This window comes from Vidua macroura, chromosome 4 (genome assembly GCF_024509145.1).
Source record: "Vidua macroura isolate BioBank_ID:100142 chromosome 4, ASM2450914v1, whole genome shotgun sequence".
NCBI classification, from domain to species: Eukaryota; Metazoa; Chordata; class Aves; order Passeriformes; family Viduidae; genus Vidua; species Vidua macroura.
The window spans coordinates 26,431,226-26,450,674 of record NC_071574.1 but is presented as its reverse complement, the minus strand read 5'-3'; the positions used below and the strand labels follow the sequence as shown (position 1 = coordinate 26,450,674).

Sequence of the window (19,449 nt, the reverse complement as noted above, 5' to 3'; positions counted from 1 at the left end):
GGGATGACACACTAAGCATTGAACTAAGTAATTTTAAAATTTGCTTGGTCTTCTACTCGTAATGAATATTGATATTTCCTTTCACCACATTTTACTATTTTTTTTCCACATATATCTGTTTAAAACTATTAATTGTTCTGTTGAGGAATAAATACTTAAGGTCACCATTATTAAACTTCAGTAGTGTCCCATTCTAAATTGCTCCCTATCTAGAAAAACAAATAATTTCTCCCTCCACCCCCAACCACTGGCTTGTTAAATATCAAACAAGTGTCTAATGTAAGTTCAGGAATAAACTGTGTTTTGTACTTGTCTCAGTATAAATTAAACAGTGAAATAGAATTAGTCATGCCCTTTGCAAAAGAGACTTGCACAAGCAAAGCCTGTCCTTGTCAAAAACTTGACCAAGTCTTAGTAATGCACATGCAGAAATAATGGAGACCACACACTAAGTCATAGTGTGACTGAGTGCTAAGGAAGGAAATTCTGTGTAAACTGATATCTCATACTAAAGTAAGTCCAGAGAGAATTTTACTTCTGGATTGTGTCTCAGTTTATGAAAAAAAATTATTTCTCATTTGTTTAAAGATTAGACCTCTTAATATTTACACCCATAATTCTGATATTTTTATATCAGAAATAATATATGAAATTATATGCATTATTATTTTTTCTTTTTTTTTTCTTTTTAACATCTTTGTCATCTTGTTTTGTTAGATAAAGGCAAGTGAGAGTCTCTAATTTTGTTAAGATGAACTTTATCAAGATTAACAAATAAAATTTGTTGTTGTGTGTTTGTTAGTTTGCTTTTTTTAACACATGGAAATTTGATCCAGTGTAGGGTCTGGAAAACAGCCAAAAACATGAACAGTGAGGAACAAGTTGGTTTTTTTCTTTACTTGTAGAAACTTTGAGTTATTTGTCATTAAAAACTGTAACACTGAGAAATCTTCCATTTGTACTGTCCTGCATTTTAGAATTAAAGCATGATCTATTGTGATTAAGACCTGATGCCGGTAATTAAGCAGCAACTTTTATCTGCTCTAAGTCTATTTCTTCATTTCTTTACAAGGTGGATATGCAGTGGGTACAAGTGCTAGCAGAAGGTTGGGCAACACCCTTGAATGGCTTTATGAGAGAGAGAGAATACCTCCAGTGCCTTCACTTTGACTGTCTCCTTGATGGTAGGGTAAAACACACCATTTATAAAACCGAGCAAACTAATCATACTTCTAAAATATTTTTGATGTTTTGCTTCTTAGTGGTGGTGTGGTAACACATTATCAGGCTTGTGCACAACTTCAGGTCTGGGATAAGGGAATAGAATATTATAATAACCAGTTTTAAATGTGATGGTTTTATTATTTTTATACCTACCATCATATTAGAATTTGAATATTTTGTCTTTTTCCCTTTACAAAATTTTTTCGAATATCTTAATTTTTGAAAAATGTTTAATTCTAAAATGCACACTTCTAATTTGTTTTGAAGAAATTGATATTAGAATTTGGAATTGCAATTTATTTGTTGTTTAGCTCTGTGACCAAAAGATTTGTTTGGTGTTAGTAATGAAGGAAAGGACAACAAACTAACGAGTGCTGGAGCTGTTGCAAGTGTGAAATCAGGATCTGAACAATTGTCACGTGTAATTGAATTACTATGACTTAGTAATTTCCTGGGATGATTTAAATGAATAAATTTTATTTTATATTACCAGTTGGGTAAGAACTTTGTTAAGATAGTAAGTCATAACAGCCTGAGATTTTGGAGTTTGATTGTGACCCTCTGTCATTTTTCATTTATTCCTCTTTGAAGGCTGTTTTACTCCAGCCTTTTTCCTATATTCATGCTTCCTTTTGCATCACTCTTGTCTTGCTAGAGACCAAATAGCAGAACAAAAATAAGTCACTTTTCTCTCAATTCTGTAATACAGACATCATGTACAGAAGATACATGTCATCCTTCTTACATTTCTTAATTTCATTTTGTCTGGATGCTATCCTAGACAGCATAATGCCATCCTGTTACTTTGCAATACAATTTTGGGCTGCTAGTTTTGTTCTCATTTCATTTGCCTTCTGTACAACCATCCAGGTGAAAAGTCCTCTGCAGATGACATGCAATGCATTCAGCTGCTAAAATAGCTTGTAGGTCCTAGTCCTGTCCTGTAATTTTCTGTAAATCGGGATTTTTATAAGGCTTTTAAGCCCTTGTATAGGTGAGTGCTTCAGATATAATAATATAACAATTTTTAAAACTTCTTTTGCTGTTGTTTTGAGTATCTAGTCTATGCTACAAAAAATACGAGTAATGAAAAATAGCAACTAATTGATGGAAACAATTTTCAGTCCTAAGCTTGGATAAAATCATTATGTTCCTCTAGATGTCCTGCTACTGATTTTCTCTTTTTAGGGATCTACTACAGCACTTACATGTGCAAATTTTTTTAGAAAAATGTGATTGCCTTAAAGCTGCTTTGCTATTTGCAGCAATGGCAACAGTTAAGTCAAAACAACATCCTCAAAGTTTCCTCCTTGCTTGGTAGTTAGTTCTGGGTCTTACAGCAGCTGTCATTTTGCAGGGCTTTGATTCTGAAGAGAGGGAAATAGTTTTTTACCTGCAATGCATCTCATCCTTTGGGCTTTAAAAGTAGTGTTCATACTGACTGCTAAGCTATGGAGATCAGTGCAGATGTGTTGATAGTCTCCCTTTAAAGATTAAGTTTTCTGGAAAAGTCTCATCCTGACACTGTGCTCATCTGCAATTTAATAGAATTGCTTCACTCCCTTGCCTCAGTTTCTTATTTGTGCAAACACTGAAGAAAAATGTAGAAGATATTATCTATTTATTTGCTGGTCATGGACAAAATAATCAACAGGTTTGACATCTCTTCATACTTTGAAATATTTATTTACCTGTCTGCAAAGCAAAAGTTTTTTTTTAAATTACGAATTTTGGGGTGTCAAACCACTCTCTGTGACTGCTGCCAAATTCAATTTTATGACTTAGTTGCTTTGAAAATAACTCTGGGCACCAAGATTGAATTTAGGAGGAGATGCACAGCATGCATTATACATTTTGCATTATGAATTTTTCTCTTACAAATTTTCACCTAGCTTTAAAATTGTTAATTTCCTAATTAAAAATTTATTGCTTAAATAATAGCAAAATTAGCCTTATTTTAGAGTCTTGGCAAATGCCAAAACCCCCATTAACTTTAAAGGGTCCATGACTTTTCTTCTGGAGGCCACCCAAATGTTTTGCACTCAGGCATATGCCTATTAGAATCCAAGCCTTTGTAGAAGACTTATGATATTTACTCCACTGGGTTACTCAAATCTCACCCTTGTAGAAAAGAAAAATAAGACTTCAGCATCTGGCAGGGAAGTAGGTGCTTAAAAAGGAGGACCACACATAACCTTAAAATTAGCTACATTGGCTTAGTTTTAGGAGGAAAGTAGCTGGTAAATTTCAGCTGAACAAGCTATGCAGAATCTTTGCCTGACTCAGCAGTTTTTTCTGGAAAGTAAATGCTTGAATCTGAATACAGTTTTAAGTAAACAACAAAAGTTACCTTTTGAAATAGTTCAATTATGTGTGTTATATACTTTGTCTGTTGTCCATTTGTCTGTTCCTATTGCATGGGTTTTTTTCTTAGGGGCCACAAGTATGGCTACTGAGAATATAATTTCCTTTTTACTGATTATCCACTCCAGTAGCAAACTTGTCTGATATTTCAGATGATCTGTTTTAAAATGTTATTTGTGTATTTCCACTTTCTATATAGATTCTTAAGAAAGGTATTAATTTGACATTCCCAAAAAGTAGTATCCTCACAGTTTAAATGTTTTTGTGCAGCTCTGAGTACTTGCTGTGTATTGTGCTTGTGCTGTATTTTCACTACTGTGTTGACTCTTTCTCAAACCTCAGTGTTTGCTCAATTTTATAGCGTGTGTATCTTATGGAAGCATGAGTTCATTCTAAAAGTTGTTTAATCCTTGTTAAAATAAGTGTTTCAACTACCTGTCATGTAATGCACTTACAGCCTTAAAAGTACCCTGTTAATTAGGTAGATTTTCATAACTACATTGATGGCTGTTACTGAGGATAAAGGGCTTTTTTTTCCCCTCTGCAGGGGGAGTTATTAATCTGTCAGTGCCTATAGTGCTAACAGCTACTCAAGAAGACAAAGAAAGGCTCGATGGGTGCACAGCAATTGCACTGGTGTATGAAGGTCGCCGCGTTGCCATTCTCCGTAATCCCGAATTCTACGAGCACAGGAAAGAGGAACGCTGTGCTAGGCAGTGGGGAACGACATGCAAGGAACATCCCTATATCAAGGTGTGTGTTTAAAAGTTGAAAATCTACTCCTACTTGCTGAATTATTGTGGAGCTGCAAATTTATTGAAGTGCATGTCTATGATTGATGTACTTTGACAAAAAAACTACTTTGAAAATTAATTAAAATATCTGAGCAGAAACAAAGGTAATTTTTTTCTGTGCAGCTGTTGAATAGTCTGTGCTTAGTGTCAAAATCTAATGTCAATATGTACACATGAAATGAATTTAGAGTGTACTGTAGAATCTGTGCTACAGAAGAGAGAAGTTTGCCCTTCAGTGTGCCTAGGAAACACATCCCTCTGTGTCACCAGATGGATCATCAAAGCTCCTTAATCAGTGGATATATGCATTGTGAAGGATAGAAAACTTCTTTTCTGCCTGCATGTGGTGCACGTGAGACCTGCCTGCTTTAGATGTTTTTCAAACAGGCCCTGTTCCTGGAGAGTTCATCATTTAACTCTCTAGGGAGTAATTTCCCATCCATTGTGTTTGTTATGTTTTATTATCTTGGCCTTATGTGCATGTCACACTGAATGTTCTAATTGTAACATACTCATCACAGTGCCGTGTTGGCTTATGCAAGCTGATGTGAATGTTGCATCTTAGCTCTGCAGAGCCAAAATATGTTTATTTCCCCATTTATCTCTGAGGTATTTTTGTTTACAGGTATGACATAAAATTAGGTAAAGAGAAATTAAACAAACTTCAAATTATGAGCTTGCTCTCAAAAAGGGAAAGCCTTTGAAATGTTGTGAAAGTATCTGTATGACTAATAGAGGATTTTGAAAACCCTGGATGTGTTCTTGAGTGTGATGCTGAAGACAAGATTTTCCCTTTATTGAAAACTTAACACAGATCTAATAAATTTTAAGAAAATCTCATGCAGGCAAAATTTGAATGACTTCTTATGTAGAAGATAAGGAACTATGTTCTTATGCTTGTACTGGGGTGTATAGTAGTAACATGACAGCACGTGAATTTGGTGACTGTTCTTAATCAGAAATATTTGGGTACCTAAGAGATTCTGTAGTGCAGAGGTTTCTCATCTTCATATCATTATCACACCTTCCCTCCACCTTGGGGAGATGTCAAAGTCTGGCATTTTCTTTGGAAAGGGAATGGTTACTGTGGCATCATTTAATTCGAGCAGGTCAAAGGAAAAATAAATTGGAAAATTCAACCCTAATTTTTGCATCTTGGCTTTTAGGTTTAGTATGTAGTATCTTCTGTTATATAAAGATTTATTGTCATTTCTAAATTACAATAAGGCTAAAAAAGTAAGGCTAAAAAAGTTATAAGAAATGTGTATGAAACGTGAAAGTTTTTTGTGATTTCATCTTCAAAAGAAAATGTATTCTTAACAATTAAAAATTTCAGAGTAATGTCTATGGCAATTTGTAGAGTATGTTAAGCAGCTTGCCAAAATTAGTTTTTGATAAAACGTGAGGTGCTATTTAAAGATATAAAAAGAAGTGTAGTGACTGTCCAACATCTGTTACTTGGGTAAACTACCATGAAACAAGTCCAAAAGCTGTTCTACTTCAAAGATTCTGATTTTATTTGTAGATTAAAGTGGGTGAGTAGTTAATCAGAATTGTTTTGTTTGTTACTTTATTCCTGACAAGAATCTTGTAAACTACCGAGTGATACTGCAATAGCATTTGCTTTGACCAATAAATATAAAGTGTGCATCTTCATTTTATTGCTGTATTGTAATTTAATTTTTAAATATGTACTAATAAAAATATATGCTAATATATGCTAAATAAATTGTAATAGACAAGGCTTTCCATAAACTATCTTTGTTTGTCATGCATTGTTGGTAAAGAATATTGGCTATGTGCATTTCTGTATATTATCTCAATTTTGAAAGAAAGGTATATGCCTACTGAAGATTTGTATATCTCTCCTGCATCATGATATAACATGTCTGGACTATGCTCCAGTGAATTTTTTTCATTTTTTTTTAACACTGATGCTTGACTTCTGACTGTCAAATAAAATTAACCTGGAACACAATCCTTGGTAAAGATGTGTCCCCATTGCAATGCTCTTGATACTCAGGAGAAGCTGATAACTAATCCTGACAGGGACTTTGTTTTTTTTTCTTAGATGGTTATGGAGCAAGGGAACTGGCTTGTAGGCGGAGATCTACAGGTCCTTGATCGTATTTATTGGAATGATGGACTTGATCAATACCGCCTCACTCCAGCTGAACTAAGGCAGAAATTCAAGGAAATGAATGCCGGTGAGTAAATTGTTTTTTGCTTGCTTTCTTTCTTTCTTCAAAGGCTTATCCAAATGTCTGCTGCCACCACTGTGGCTGGTGTTGTTTCAAGGATGAAAATTTTGAATGCTCTGGTAGGTAGCATTCTCTGCTTTTAATAGTAATAATTTTTATGATCTCACACATTGCATTGCCTAAATACATAACAGAAGCTGGTAGTGCCTGAACTTTATCTTTCCATGCACTGTAGACATGTGGGTAGTGCAAGAAAAGTTAATGTTAAAATGTGGTAAGATGTGATTTAAAGATCATGTTTGGCCAAAACTACAGAGGTATGGTTGAACGCTGAGCTTTCATGCTCTATTTTTAAGTCTGTTGCACACTGCTTCTGGGGAACAAGGCTTATGAAAGTAGTGCAGGTAGGCTGGCGCCAAGTTTCTTTACAGCACAAGAAGTAAACCATTTTTTTTTCACAAAAGTGACTGGGTTAGGCAGATAAGTAAGAGGCTGAGGAATGTCATAAGGCAGAGAACAAACATGCTGGCAGGCAGCTGCACTTGTAAATGTGAGGAGAGAGATTAACATTGCGAATGCAAAGCACAACTGGTCCTGAGCTCCTGTCGTTGTTCTGTGTGGTCTGTAGGTTCTGTGTAGGAGCCGTAGGTCTGCAATATCAGTCTTTTGGCTAACTCCTAAACAAACATAAATTTGAGATCTAAAAAATCCCTGTTCTCTAGGTTTCATTGGTTCCATATTGGAAAATGTCTTGTTACAGTGATTTTGCTGTCTTGCAGGGCACTTTAGTTCATCTGAATTTGCAGGAGAGAGAAATCCTGGTTGTGCAGGATTTTTCATTGTAGGCTTGTAATACTCTGGAATAGCAGTTAGTCTTGCTCTGTTCTTACCGTGCTTAAAAGCTACCAAACTAAGGTGAAGAATACTTAGTAAGGAACATTAAACCCCCTTTTATTAGTTTTGTTCCAAACAGGTCCATTTGTTCTCTTGATGATATATTTAGCCTTTAAGATAAGTAGAATAGTTTTATTTCCTGTTAGAATATAATACCCTTATGCAAGTGAAAAATCCAAATAGAAGTTTATAGCTTTTGGAGAAACTAGAATAATTCTGTAGAAAATTCAGAAGTTAAGGAAGGTGATTTTTTTTGTTACAGTTGTTTTTTATTAGTTTTGCTTATTAAGTACAGTGATTTTGTAATAATTGATAATTCTTTAACGACCTGTGTGCACTGCTATTACATTTGTTTAATAGAGCTCAGAGGAAAGCATATGCTGAAGATTTTTCTGTGGCTCTACAACTCCTGATAAAATAACTTGCTTTCCTTACATCTTTTATCTTTTTTTCCTGAACAGATGCTGTGTTTGCATTCCAGTTGCGCAACCCGGTGCACAACGGGCACGCTCTTTTAATGCAGGATACTCATAAGCAGCTTCTGGAACGTGGCTACCGGCGCCCGGTTTTGCTCTTGCACCCCCTTGGAGGCTGGACAAAGGAGGATGATGTTCCTCTTATGTGGCGCATGAAGCAGCATGCTGCGGTACTGGAGGAGGGAATCCTGAATCCAGAAACAACAGTGGTAGCTATATTCCCTTCCCCCATGATGTATGCAGGACCAACTGAGGTAAATACATCAAGAATTTAAAGTAAATCAAAATCGTTTTGATAGTGCACTAAAATATTTTGTGCTACATCTGATGTTTGTGTGTTGCGTTGTTTTAGTGGAGGGACAGAGGAGACTGATTTTGCTTGGGAAAGCAGATAATCAAGTCTGTGTCACCAACCAAAACATTCTCTTCTGAAAAAACCTCTATATTGGAGGATTTTGCTGGAAATGATGGGAGAAAATATTGTGTTTACAGGTTCCTTTCTTTACAGTTATAAGGATGTGATAATAATTTAATCCTTCCTCCTTTTTTATGGTCTTTTTCAGAAGGAATGATAAGATCTGTTAACATAATGTCCTGGATGTTAAAATACTTAAGTTTTGTGATTGTTAAGCAAGAAGTTTGTATGTTGGAGGGGCATTCACATATTAAGAAAAAAGCAGTCTGTTTATTTTTTGGCAAACTTAATTCAGAGAGTATTGTTTCAAGGCTTTTGTATGAAATAATTATTTGGCAACACTTTATTTAGGAGGCAGGTCTTTGCTTGGAGTCTCTAGAGGATTGTGGGAGGCAGCAGAAAGAATGAGGACAATTCCTTGAGGGGATATTGATTCTCCATCTCATTCCTTTTTTTTTTTTTTTCTCCCTTTCTTTTTTTTTCCCCTCCTTGCTTGCCTCCACCTTGACTCACAGGAAGTTCTGACCAGGCTCTGAGGCTGACTCTGGGGTAGCTTTTTTCATAGATAAAAATGAATCTTGCTAGTGAAGTTAAATTAGGCAGATGCCACTTATTTTCTGCTGGCCAGTTGACTGGTCAAACAGAGCTTTCACTGTCTTTCAGTTCAGAGAAAAAACTGCAGTCCAGACCTAGCTGAGGCATGTGGGTTCATGTGGGGAATCTTCTGCTGCTCTCCATAGGCCTTTTGTGAGAATTAAGAGAAATCTTCTACCTCATTCTTGTATGTGTGAGGAGAAACAAAATCACATTCCTTATTCTGAACAGAATAAAATTTTTCTCCTTACCTATTTTTTCTCCTCCTATGACCTATGAGGTCATTTCCAGTGACCTCAGAGTACAGCCTGACAGTAATGTTTGTTCAAGTAATAAGAGAGAGTCTTTCTTTAATAATTTTCCATAGGTTATTTACAACTCATTGGTACTAGATCTGTTTCTGTAGCACAAGTGCTTTACAGAAAAACAAGCTGCTGGTAATAGGTTATCTACAGGTTATCTATGGTTATCTATCCAGTCTGTAAAAATCCTAATGGATAAGTTTAATAAATATCAGTTTAGCATTTTTTTTTTGTATTTTTAACATTCCTGAAAAGTGCCTTGGAAGAAGCAGTTCTGTAAGGCAAAGCTGTATCAAAATGCAATAAATTCACCTGCTTAGGAAAGTTAATCTATTACAATCTATTAATCTATTACAAGCATTCATGTGCAGTGTATACCTGGTTTATGTGTCCTTTGGGGTTTAATGTTCATGCAGACAAAGTCTTAGTTCTGCCTTGAATAGCATCCTTGCCACATGTACAAGTTGAGAATGCTGAACATGAGTGGTTTTTCGTTCTGAATGTGTAGATGGTGCTGAAGTAACTTTCTGAGTTCCTACTGTGCAGATAAAATGGGGATAGTATGTTTTAGCTGTAAGTTTTATGGTGATCAACTTAACTGGTTCTTTATTATATGGTGGCTCCATAGTAAAGTCACATCTGACTAAGGAGAACATAGTAGATACAGAGTGCATGCCCATTTTGAGAGCTGAAGTTTTGGAGCATTTTCTTCTGTTAATTGTTTTTCCTCTCTCTGTTTTAGGTTCAGTGGCACTGCAGAGCACGGATGGTTGCAGGAGCTAACTTCTACATTGTAGGGCGAGATCCAGCAGGAATGCCACACCCTGACACTGGGAAAGATCTGTATGAGCCAACCCATGGTGCCAAAGTGCTCACAATGGCTCCAGGCCTCCGTGCCCTGGAAATTGTACCCTTCAGGGTTGCAGCCTATAATAAAAAAAAGAAGTGCATGGATTATTATGACTCTGATCAGTAAGTTGTATTTTCATTTTAGAAAAAATTTTGAGCAATAGCTGCCTCTTACCCCTGACACATTAAAAAAAAATGTTTATAATTAAATTCAAATAGGGCAGTGTTTAGATGAGTTTTAGATCAATATGGCTTTTAGAGAAATGTAGCTTGAATTCAGCATGATTTGGTTCACAGTGCAACTACCTGACCTAACTTTAGCTGCCATGTGAAGACTCCCCAGGCACTGGGATTTCTCTGGTTCTGGAACATAATGGCACAGATTGGTAAATCCAGAGAAATATATTATTATTTATTATAATGGTAAGATTAGCTTTCTGCTGCTTTGGCTTTCTAAATAAGCTTCTCAGGTGTCAGGTGTGCATCAGATAGGATGGAAGAGATGCAGGGAGAGTGTGAAGAATGGAAAAGAAAGTGGACAAGATGGGATGACAAATAGCTATTTATTTTCTGTTAGTAATAAAGCACAATGATGCCCTAAAAATATTCTATGTCCCAGGGTTTTCAGCTGGTTTTGGGTTTTTTTTTTTTAAATCCGATTGCAGAACAATTCATTTCACCTTCTGTATGCATATTTCAATGTTATTTTTCCCTTGTGTGGGATTGCAGTGTCCAAAACTTAGTGTATGTGTTGCTCTGATGACAATGAATGATACTGGGAAGATGACTTGTCATTTTAATTTAATCCTCTTTATTCAGATTATTGAAATGTACTTTTGGTTTATATCAAACTTCAGCTGAAGTTGGTAATGAAATGTAAACTTCTCTGGGCAACTTGTTCCAGTGCTTCACCACCTTCACAGGAATGAGTTTCTTCCTAATATCTAATTTAAACCTACATTCTTTCACTTTGAAGTCATTCCTCCTTCTCCTATCACTACAGGCCCTTGCAAAACGTTCCTCTCCAGCTCTCTCGTAACTTCCTTTAGGAACACGAAGGTGCTATAAGGTCTCCCTGGAGCCTTCTCTTCTACAGGCTCAGCCTCAGCAGAAGAGAGGTGCTGCAGCTCTCTGATCAAATTTTTTGCCCTGCTCTAGACTCACTCCATCAGATCCATGGACTTTCTATGTTGAGGTCCCTAGGTCTGGATGCAGTACTCCAGGTGGGCTGTCACAAGAGTGGGGTAGAGGGGAAGAATCACCTTCCTGGACCTGCTGGTCATGCTTCAATATAGAAAGATCAAAGTGAAGTACTATTATTGGTGTGTCAATTCTTACTAAATTAGAATAGTAAGGGAGTAGCAATGTGACAGGCCAAAATTCATAATATTGATTCTCTGATCATCGATACTGTACCCTTAGTGGGATAGATGTGATTTCAATCAAGGCAAGTAAAATTATACCTCTGTCATTAGCCATAGCAAATGATTAGGAAAAAACCCAAACAACTCTTTGAGATTTTTTTAAATTAAAAGCAGTGGGAACAGATTTTGCCTTCTGCCACAGACTGCATCATATGCACCCTTTTATCCTTTCACCGTGTCTATGAGGCCTTGGTTTGGGGCACTTTTTTCCCTGGTTCTATAACTGTCATGGAAAAAAGCCATGCTGCCACTAATGTGCAGTTCTGCCCTGGTGCTGTCAGGATGTTTTGTCCTCCCCTGGATACTGTTTGTAGATGGATTGGTGTGTGGCAGCAATCCTCTAGATGGCAGTGCGGACACGTGGAGGCTCCCATCGCTGCTCCTGCCTGCCAGACGGAGCACTGTGGTAGGCTCCAGACAGAGTTAGAGCCTGGGTGGGTGCAGCTGGCTGCCTTTCAAGATAGTCTGTGTAATGCTGAAAATGTGGCAGACTCCTGGACCATGTGGTGTTTTACTCTGCAAGGAGGATGGCAAGGAAGAGAGGATTGCCTGGAAACATGAGATGATCAGTGCTGGTGGAAGACCCTTGGACGTGAAATAGTGATGTTTGTGGAAATGTTTCCTGAACTCACTTGGTGAAAAACACAGCATGAAAATGTGGGAGGGAGAATGCATAGAATCATTGCTGTGACTTGTTTTAGTAAAGGGTAATTTGATATCTCATGTACCTTTCTCAGTTTTTTGAGGCTTAGACACTTGACAGCCAACTAGACAATTCCAGAATTTACAACACTAATGAACGTGTGGAAGGTTATGGCAAGGGAGTTTCCCTTGGTCTGAGCTATAGCTGGCCACGTGTCTTAGCTGCTGGGTGTAGTTATTCTTTCCCTGTGCGGTCATATCTTCTGTTCTTTCAGGCCTCCTGGATTCCTCTGTTTGGGAAGGTGCTTCTGAGAAGCCAGAGTAGAGCCCATCTGCTACCTTGGGTGTCTGTAATTTGTCACACCGGGCTTGGCAGCAAAGACATGCAGAGGTTATTGCAGTTGGGCTCTTTGCTGCTATTACCTTTTGGCTTCTGAGGGAAGTCCTAACATGAGGATGGTGGTAGATGAATCTTTGGCTCATGGTGAGAGGTTACCAAACGCTTGGTCCAGCTGCCAGAGGGATGTCTGAAAAGCTGTGGCAGAATTAGCAGTGGCAGAGAGTTGCTTTGCTCAATTTTTATGAGAAAGGTGTAATACTTTCTGATAGCATTCCTTGTATGCCTGTGGGGATGGGTGTTCAGAGGCTGGGTCACCACTGGTGAGCTGCCTACAGTAAGGTGCTGGGCAACTGTGTGAGACCTAGCTGTGCCTGAGCTGCTCATGACCTTGCTGGGAAGCACCAAAAAGCCTACAGTGACCCTGCCTCCAAATCAGTACCAAAGGCCCTCACTTCTCTGGTGTGCTGTCTGTGATTCCAAGAGGTTATTGTGCTTAAGGTCTTCTGCTCCCAAAGATGACCATACAAGCACACTTTTGTGGAGTTGGTATAGAAGGTCAGTTTGTTTCTCACTTCTGTTAGTACCCTCCAGAACATGTGCTGCTCTTGGAGTGTTTCAGTTGACCCAGTACCTGCTTGGGACCAGTCTGGAGACTGCTGACTTGGTACGTCAGGACCTCGTGCTGCTGAGCTGAGCTGCTGAGCTGCTGTGGTGCTGTGTGGGAGCTGGAGTCACTAGGCCCCTGTTAGTAAAGAAAGGCAAAATATCCTTAACTTTTATAAATTGTTTAAATAAAGTTACCCTTTAGAACATTAAGACATATGAACAGCCAATGACTTGGAATTATATTCATGTTTTACCTCATGAAACCAGTACAATTTCAAATTTGTTTCTTGGACGTCTTAGAACTAGGTTTAGCACCTCATTAAACTGAACTCTTGAAACTTATTTTTTGAAAAACAATGTGTCTGAAACTTAGATCTAGGACAGTGATTTGAGGAATGCATTTGAAGTGATGTATAGCAGCACAGGTAGAGCTAATTTCATTTTCTTTTCCCCTTGGGCAAATTGAGGATAATATGACATAAATAATAAATAATACAGTATAAATGAGGGTAAAAGTTTTTGCACTTTTAGATTTCATAAAATTTTTGATCTATAATTGAATATATCCAAATGTGTTTTGGAAAAGTTCAGAGTAAGAACTCTAGTTATAATGGAGTAATTAAAAATGAACATCTGACCTGGTAGACTGAAGTGTAAATAAAACAACCAAAGAACCAAGAAACCAACAAATAACACCATTAGCCACCCCATCTCCCCCTCAAAACAGCTTACCCAAGGCTGAAATTCCTTCAGAAAATCAGTTAGTGTGCTTCTTCAGCCAAAAAGGCCTCACAGTTACCACAGACAAGTGTAATTTGGGATTAGTGGCTTAATAATAGAAGCTGGTTTTGTGAGGAGATATTCACAATTCTTTATGGAAGATCAGTCCTATAAAATGCAGCCACAGACTGCTGCTGAGAAAAGACTCAATTAAGAAAGGAAATTAGTTTGGCAATTAAAAAAGCCACAGCAGTGTCTGGAATTAAATTACTTTTTTTTTTGTTTCCTTGAAAAAAACCAAAGAGAACATTTTGGCTGAAAGAAACCCATAAGTAAGGTGACTGGAGCAGATTGTTCCTGCTATCTCTAAAATGTAAATGAAGCATGGGTATCTGTGAAGAAGATAGATTTTAACTTTAATCTTTTTTTTCCCAGGACCTGTAATATGGTTGCCATTACTGCTTTAATACTATAAAATCATAGGAGAGCTGCTCCAACTAAGTACATACTGTTCTCAAATTTGTTTTTTAAAGTGATAGTAAGAGGCTGAGATAAGCACACTTGACTGTTCTCCTTAATTTAGTTATGTGAAATATGATTGTTTAATTACCATTAGTACATAATGTAGGATACACTGAAACTCTGCATCAGGAGACTTAAACCCTCCTGCCAGTCAGAAAGGAAGCAGGAAAGGATTTGCTTTGCATCTGTTGATATTAATCACAATATTGTGTTCTAATTTCACAAACAGTTTGTTCCTGGCTGGTTGGGATTTGCCTAAAAAAGAAAAAAGGTAAACCTGTGAATGAATGGTCTGTGCTTTTGTCATGAGTCTTGTATTTAAGAATAATTCTTTAAGACCTTGAGAGCACCAGACATTCTCCACAGAGAATGGGAATTCCTAGAAGATCATTTGCACAGTGCTGAATACCTAAGAGGAGGTCAGGGTTCCCAAGATAATAACTGATCTTTAGTGCTCCCAGGTGAAAAATCTGCTATGTAATGTGGTCTATATTTAGATTAAATTTGTAGGGACTAATGCTGAAGCAGAAGAAGTGTTCTCTCCAGTTACTGTATCAATGCACTGTATTGACACCTCAGAGGTACAGCCCAGGAGGTTTCCTCTAGGCCTGTGGCAGTCACTTCCTACTTGCAAATTAGTGTCCTCCTTGTTTTGTCACAGACCCTGTAAGGTCTCTGAAATCGCTGTCCTCCATAAGGAAGAAAATTTCACAGTGTGTGTAGGTATGGTTTTTTCCACACTGTGAGTGTAGCAGAGTTCTACGATGCTATGCCACAGGGCAAATATCAGTCCTCAGTGTGAAATGTTCCAGGAGTGTTTTTCTGTTGACAAATTTTTGTTGTGGTTTAATTTCTGCCTTCTTTTCCTGTTTCTTTTTAGAGAATGCTTTTAATTGCAGTGGCACAAAGTATTGTGTTAGTACCAGTCAAACTCAATTGGCAGTAAAAGGTCAAATCAATGTTACAAGTATTTAGTAGCATCCAGTGTGGCTAAAAGAAAGCTGATTCCAGCAGCTACTGAGTAAAATTTTCAAAGGCACTTAAATGCGATACTCAGAAAAGGCTTGTAGTAACTTTTCATTGAGGGTCATTTCAAATCTGACAGAAATGGAATTTGAATGGCTTTGGCATTTAAATTTTATAGCATCTTTAATGGTCAAATGTTTCCCCCTCTCATATTCCACTCAAGTCCACCTTATATAGAGGACCTTAATGTCCTCAAAATTCACTGTGGGTGAAATTACTTGGTTATTCCTTTTACTATCTCCTTCTGCTAAAGCAAATTACTCATACTGATGTATTTTATTTCAAAATGCTTGTGAGTCACATCATGCCACAGTGGTCACAGTACTGATAAGGTTTTTCTCCTTAGTTTCTGAAATTTTATTGAAATTTGTAAATGCAGTAATTTTTTTTTAAAGGCAAAAAATACTGTCTTGTGTATATATATATTGCCAAGGCTCCATTTGAGTTACTTTAGCAATTACTAATTTAAGTAATTTTTTTTAAAGAAAAACCCTGTCAAAATAGACCTTCAGGATAATGTGAGGACATCATTAGTACTTTTAAATTTTTTAATAGTATTTTGGAAACATTTCTAGAAATACTATGACATGCTGAATGACATGCTGAATGTACTTATGTTTCTGATATGATGCTCACCCACTTTTTTCTTCCATTTTAAAATAATTTCTGTAGATCTCCTTAGCTTTGTATTTCTCTCTTACTTGGTATCTCTGCTTCTTACTTGTTTTTTGTGCAACTAGGGATAAGAAGCAGCTAAAGCAGTTGTATGTGTTATTGAAACAAACTTCTAGGACATATCTAAATGTAGGAGTTTAGTAGCATTATTTCACTTGTAGGGTATGGGACAAAGTTGAGTGCTTTTCAGAAAACTTAAGAAACAAGAGGGAATAAAGCCCCTTTCTTTTTTAAATGCTCCAACTTTCATGTGGAGAAAACACACATGGAGAAACTGCATAGTACTTGCTTTACTTTTCTCTTCCTGGTCATCTAAAGACTTGGTATTTTTTTGACATAATTAACCAGATTTATCAATTCCCCACATATATTTTATATAAATAGTTCTTTGCAAAGAACTCAAGTTGCCTTAAGCAGTGTTAGTGAACAGCAGACATCTCTCTGGTAAGGAATAAAATTTTCAGATGTTATAAATAGCAGTGCCAACTTTCTCTCCCATGGAGCTACATCAAGTTTAAATTTTCATTTTTATTTAATTTATATTTTGCTGGACTAAAGCACAGTAGGGTTTTTTTGTCTTGTGACACTTCAGGAACGCACAGTCCCAAAGTTAGAGCAACAAGAAAAAAGCATGTATGACAATGCTGGTGTGTAAATGTATACAGTCCAAATCAAAAAGTTATGGGGCTAGTGTTGTTGTGAAAGGGAACTGAGGAATGCTTTCTGCATCTTGCTGACTTCCATACCCTACTGAGCGTAGACCAGCACTTAGAGCCAAGTTCTGCCCTGTGATGTGCACACTTGGCTCCTGTTTCTGTCTAAGGCATGTACATCTGAGATCAATACTTGGTTTTTATTTCAAACAGACAAGTAAAGAATGAGTAATGCATTCATGTTGCAAATTGAGTGAATGGCATAAGTAAAATTGCATATTTAATTTAGAAATACATAATTTTTTCCCTTGGAACATTTGATAGAACTCTGGCATTCTTGTCTTGCTTTTACCAGTCCTGTGAGGAATAATTTGATTTGTGTAGCTTTTGCTGCTTATGACCACATACCTGAGAAGTTAATAATAATTTAGGTTCTTACATTAACAATGGTAAACAATCCTGATCTGTGTTCACTTTTGCATTTGTCCAACTGAATTTTGTTTTTTAGGAGAAAGGTATCTTTAGGGAGGGTGTTTTTATTTTTCCATTGTTTTTCTCTTTCTTTTGGACTGTATATGCCACGTTATTGATATGCATAAATATGTATATGTGTATATGTATATGCTCAGGGTCTTGCAATGTCATAGCTGGGAAGCTTGCCTGTAGATTCTGAGGCTTTTACTTTCTCTCTTCTCCAAACAGTCCCTCACTAAGATGTTATACAAATTTTTTTTACACATTCTCTAGTGGCTCTGAAATTACTTTCTTGAACCAGCACAAGAACATTCAACCAGCTCATCAGGCTGGTCTCCTGCCCTGGCAAGGGAAGGTGTAAATCAGGATGGCTGCTCTCGCCTTAGCAGAGGGCTCAGACAGTAGGCAGTGTAGATGGTTCTCCTTTAACAGGAGTTTGTTTCCTCACAGAGAGCAAGCCAGGCTCAATGGAAGCACAGACTGAATTCAGTCCACAGGGGCTCAGTTGCACTATGCTGCTAAAACCTCAGGAGTTACTAAAGCTGAATATTGCAGAGGATGTCTATTCCTGAGATTTACTGCCATTGCTGGCCTTGAAATGACAGCTGCTATACAGCATTATGCTCCCAAGAAAAAATGTGTAAAGTAGCAAGAAAGTAGAAGGAATATGAGCGACTTTGCCTGCTTTTAAAGTATGTTCTTTTTTCCCTCCCTTTTCCTCCACCCCTACTTTCTCAGCCATGAAGACTTTGATTTTATATCGGGGACCCGCATGCGCAGGCTGGCTCGAGAAGGACAAAACCCGCCGGAAGGCTTCATGGCTCCCAAGGCTTGGACTGTGCTGACAGAATACTACAAATCCTTGGAGAAGGCTTAGGCCTCTTATTAACTGCAGATCAACCTTTGACGCCTGATTTATTTACGAGAAGGGGACCACACAGTCACCATTCATGTTGCTTTGTTGTGGTGTCTGTCAGGAAGTTCTCTGAAAACAGACTCTTTCTTCCTAACTTAGCATCATTCTTTGCCTGCCCTTCTGGGTTCTATTATGTTCTGGCACCTAACTAGCTGCTGGTTTTAATGTCCTCTCTTTTATTACAGTTAATATTCTTGCAGTAGGATTTTTAACTCCTGTATTTTTTTATATTTTACTGCCTCTGTCCTGAGTTCTGCAGCTGTTAAATAGATGCAGCTTTTTCATATGTTATTTAAGCTGCTGGGTAGTGTCTGGTTTTAGTAGTGTGTAGGAGAAAATGTAAGAGTTAATCCCTTAACTATGGATAGATTATCTATAAATCAAAAAAGTAAAGAATGTTTCAAAATATCCATTAAAGTGTCTTCATCTTTATCTCATCATTATCATTTCCAGAAGCACTTCAAATTTATTTCTGACTATATGTAATCAAAGAGCAGAAGGGTTTTTTTTTATGTAGCATAATTAAAATTTTGCTTTCTTTGTTTAACTTTGGTGTTTATTGAGTTGTACGTTGATTCTCTTCTGCTGTGGACCTGTAAAGATGGCCAAGTAATGAATAAAAGAAAATATCTAATTTTCAGTTGTTAAATTCACATATTGTTTTTGTATATGCTTACTGCCATAGGTGTCAGTAGGGTATGTTTTATTTCATTTGATATAACTTACTATTTTTTGATTCCAGATATACTTAATCAGCCTACTACAACTTTTTTAAAAGCACGATAGCCCAGACTTAATTTAATAATTATTACAAGAAAAATAAAGAAAATCCTTAGATTTTGGCATTTCCGTGGTAAAAATGCTTTGTTCAGATATTAATGCTTTGTTCAGATATTTTCTAGGTCTCCGAAGAGTAATCTTGTGAGTCAGCTTTGCTTGCTTTAAAGACAAAGCACATGTTCTTTTAGGATTCTTCAAAAATCATGAAGAAACATAAGAAATTAAAAGTGAAACACTTCTTCATGTGTAAAGTAACACTGACTTACTGGTGTCTTTTCAAGCATTTGTAGGTAATCAGTGGAGTAGTCATAACCTCTCTTAGCTACAAACCACTTCATATCCTTGTCACAGAAACTTACTTTTTTCTTGTTAAACAGTGTATATAGGAAGAACCAGCTCAAAAATGTTGTTAGAATGTTGATACTGGATGAAGCATGTGTTCATCTTGATTTGTTTTTTTTTTTGATGCCAGGAAGGTTGTGATGAGGGGATCTGTGTAATGAATGGGATGAATGCTACTTGCTGTCTTTGTTTACTAGTTCACAATTTCATTTAAGA

At 37.0% G+C, this 19,449-nt stretch overlaps 1 protein-coding gene across 1 annotated transcript in view; it reads left to right on the top strand.

Annotated features, from left to right (window-relative positions):
• Nucleotides 1–18,751, top strand: part of PAPSS1 (3'-phosphoadenosine 5'-phosphosulfate synthase 1) — a 39,312-nt gene extending 20,561 nt beyond the window's left edge. Inside the window, exons 7-12 of the mRNA XM_053976193.1 lie at nt 1,073–1,184; nt 4,136–4,341; nt 6,454–6,589; nt 7,939–8,207; nt 10,007–10,236; nt 17,934–18,751. Coding sequence (XP_053832168.1) covers nt 1,073–1,184; nt 4,136–4,341; nt 6,454–6,589; nt 7,939–8,207; nt 10,007–10,236; nt 17,934–18,072 — 1,092 coding nt within the window. The 3' untranslated portion in view covers nt 18,073–18,751. The remainder of the gene's footprint in view (nt 1–1,072; nt 1,185–4,135; nt 4,342–6,453; nt 6,590–7,938; nt 8,208–10,006; nt 10,237–17,933) is intronic.
• Nucleotides 18,752–19,449: the final 698 nt, after the last annotated feature.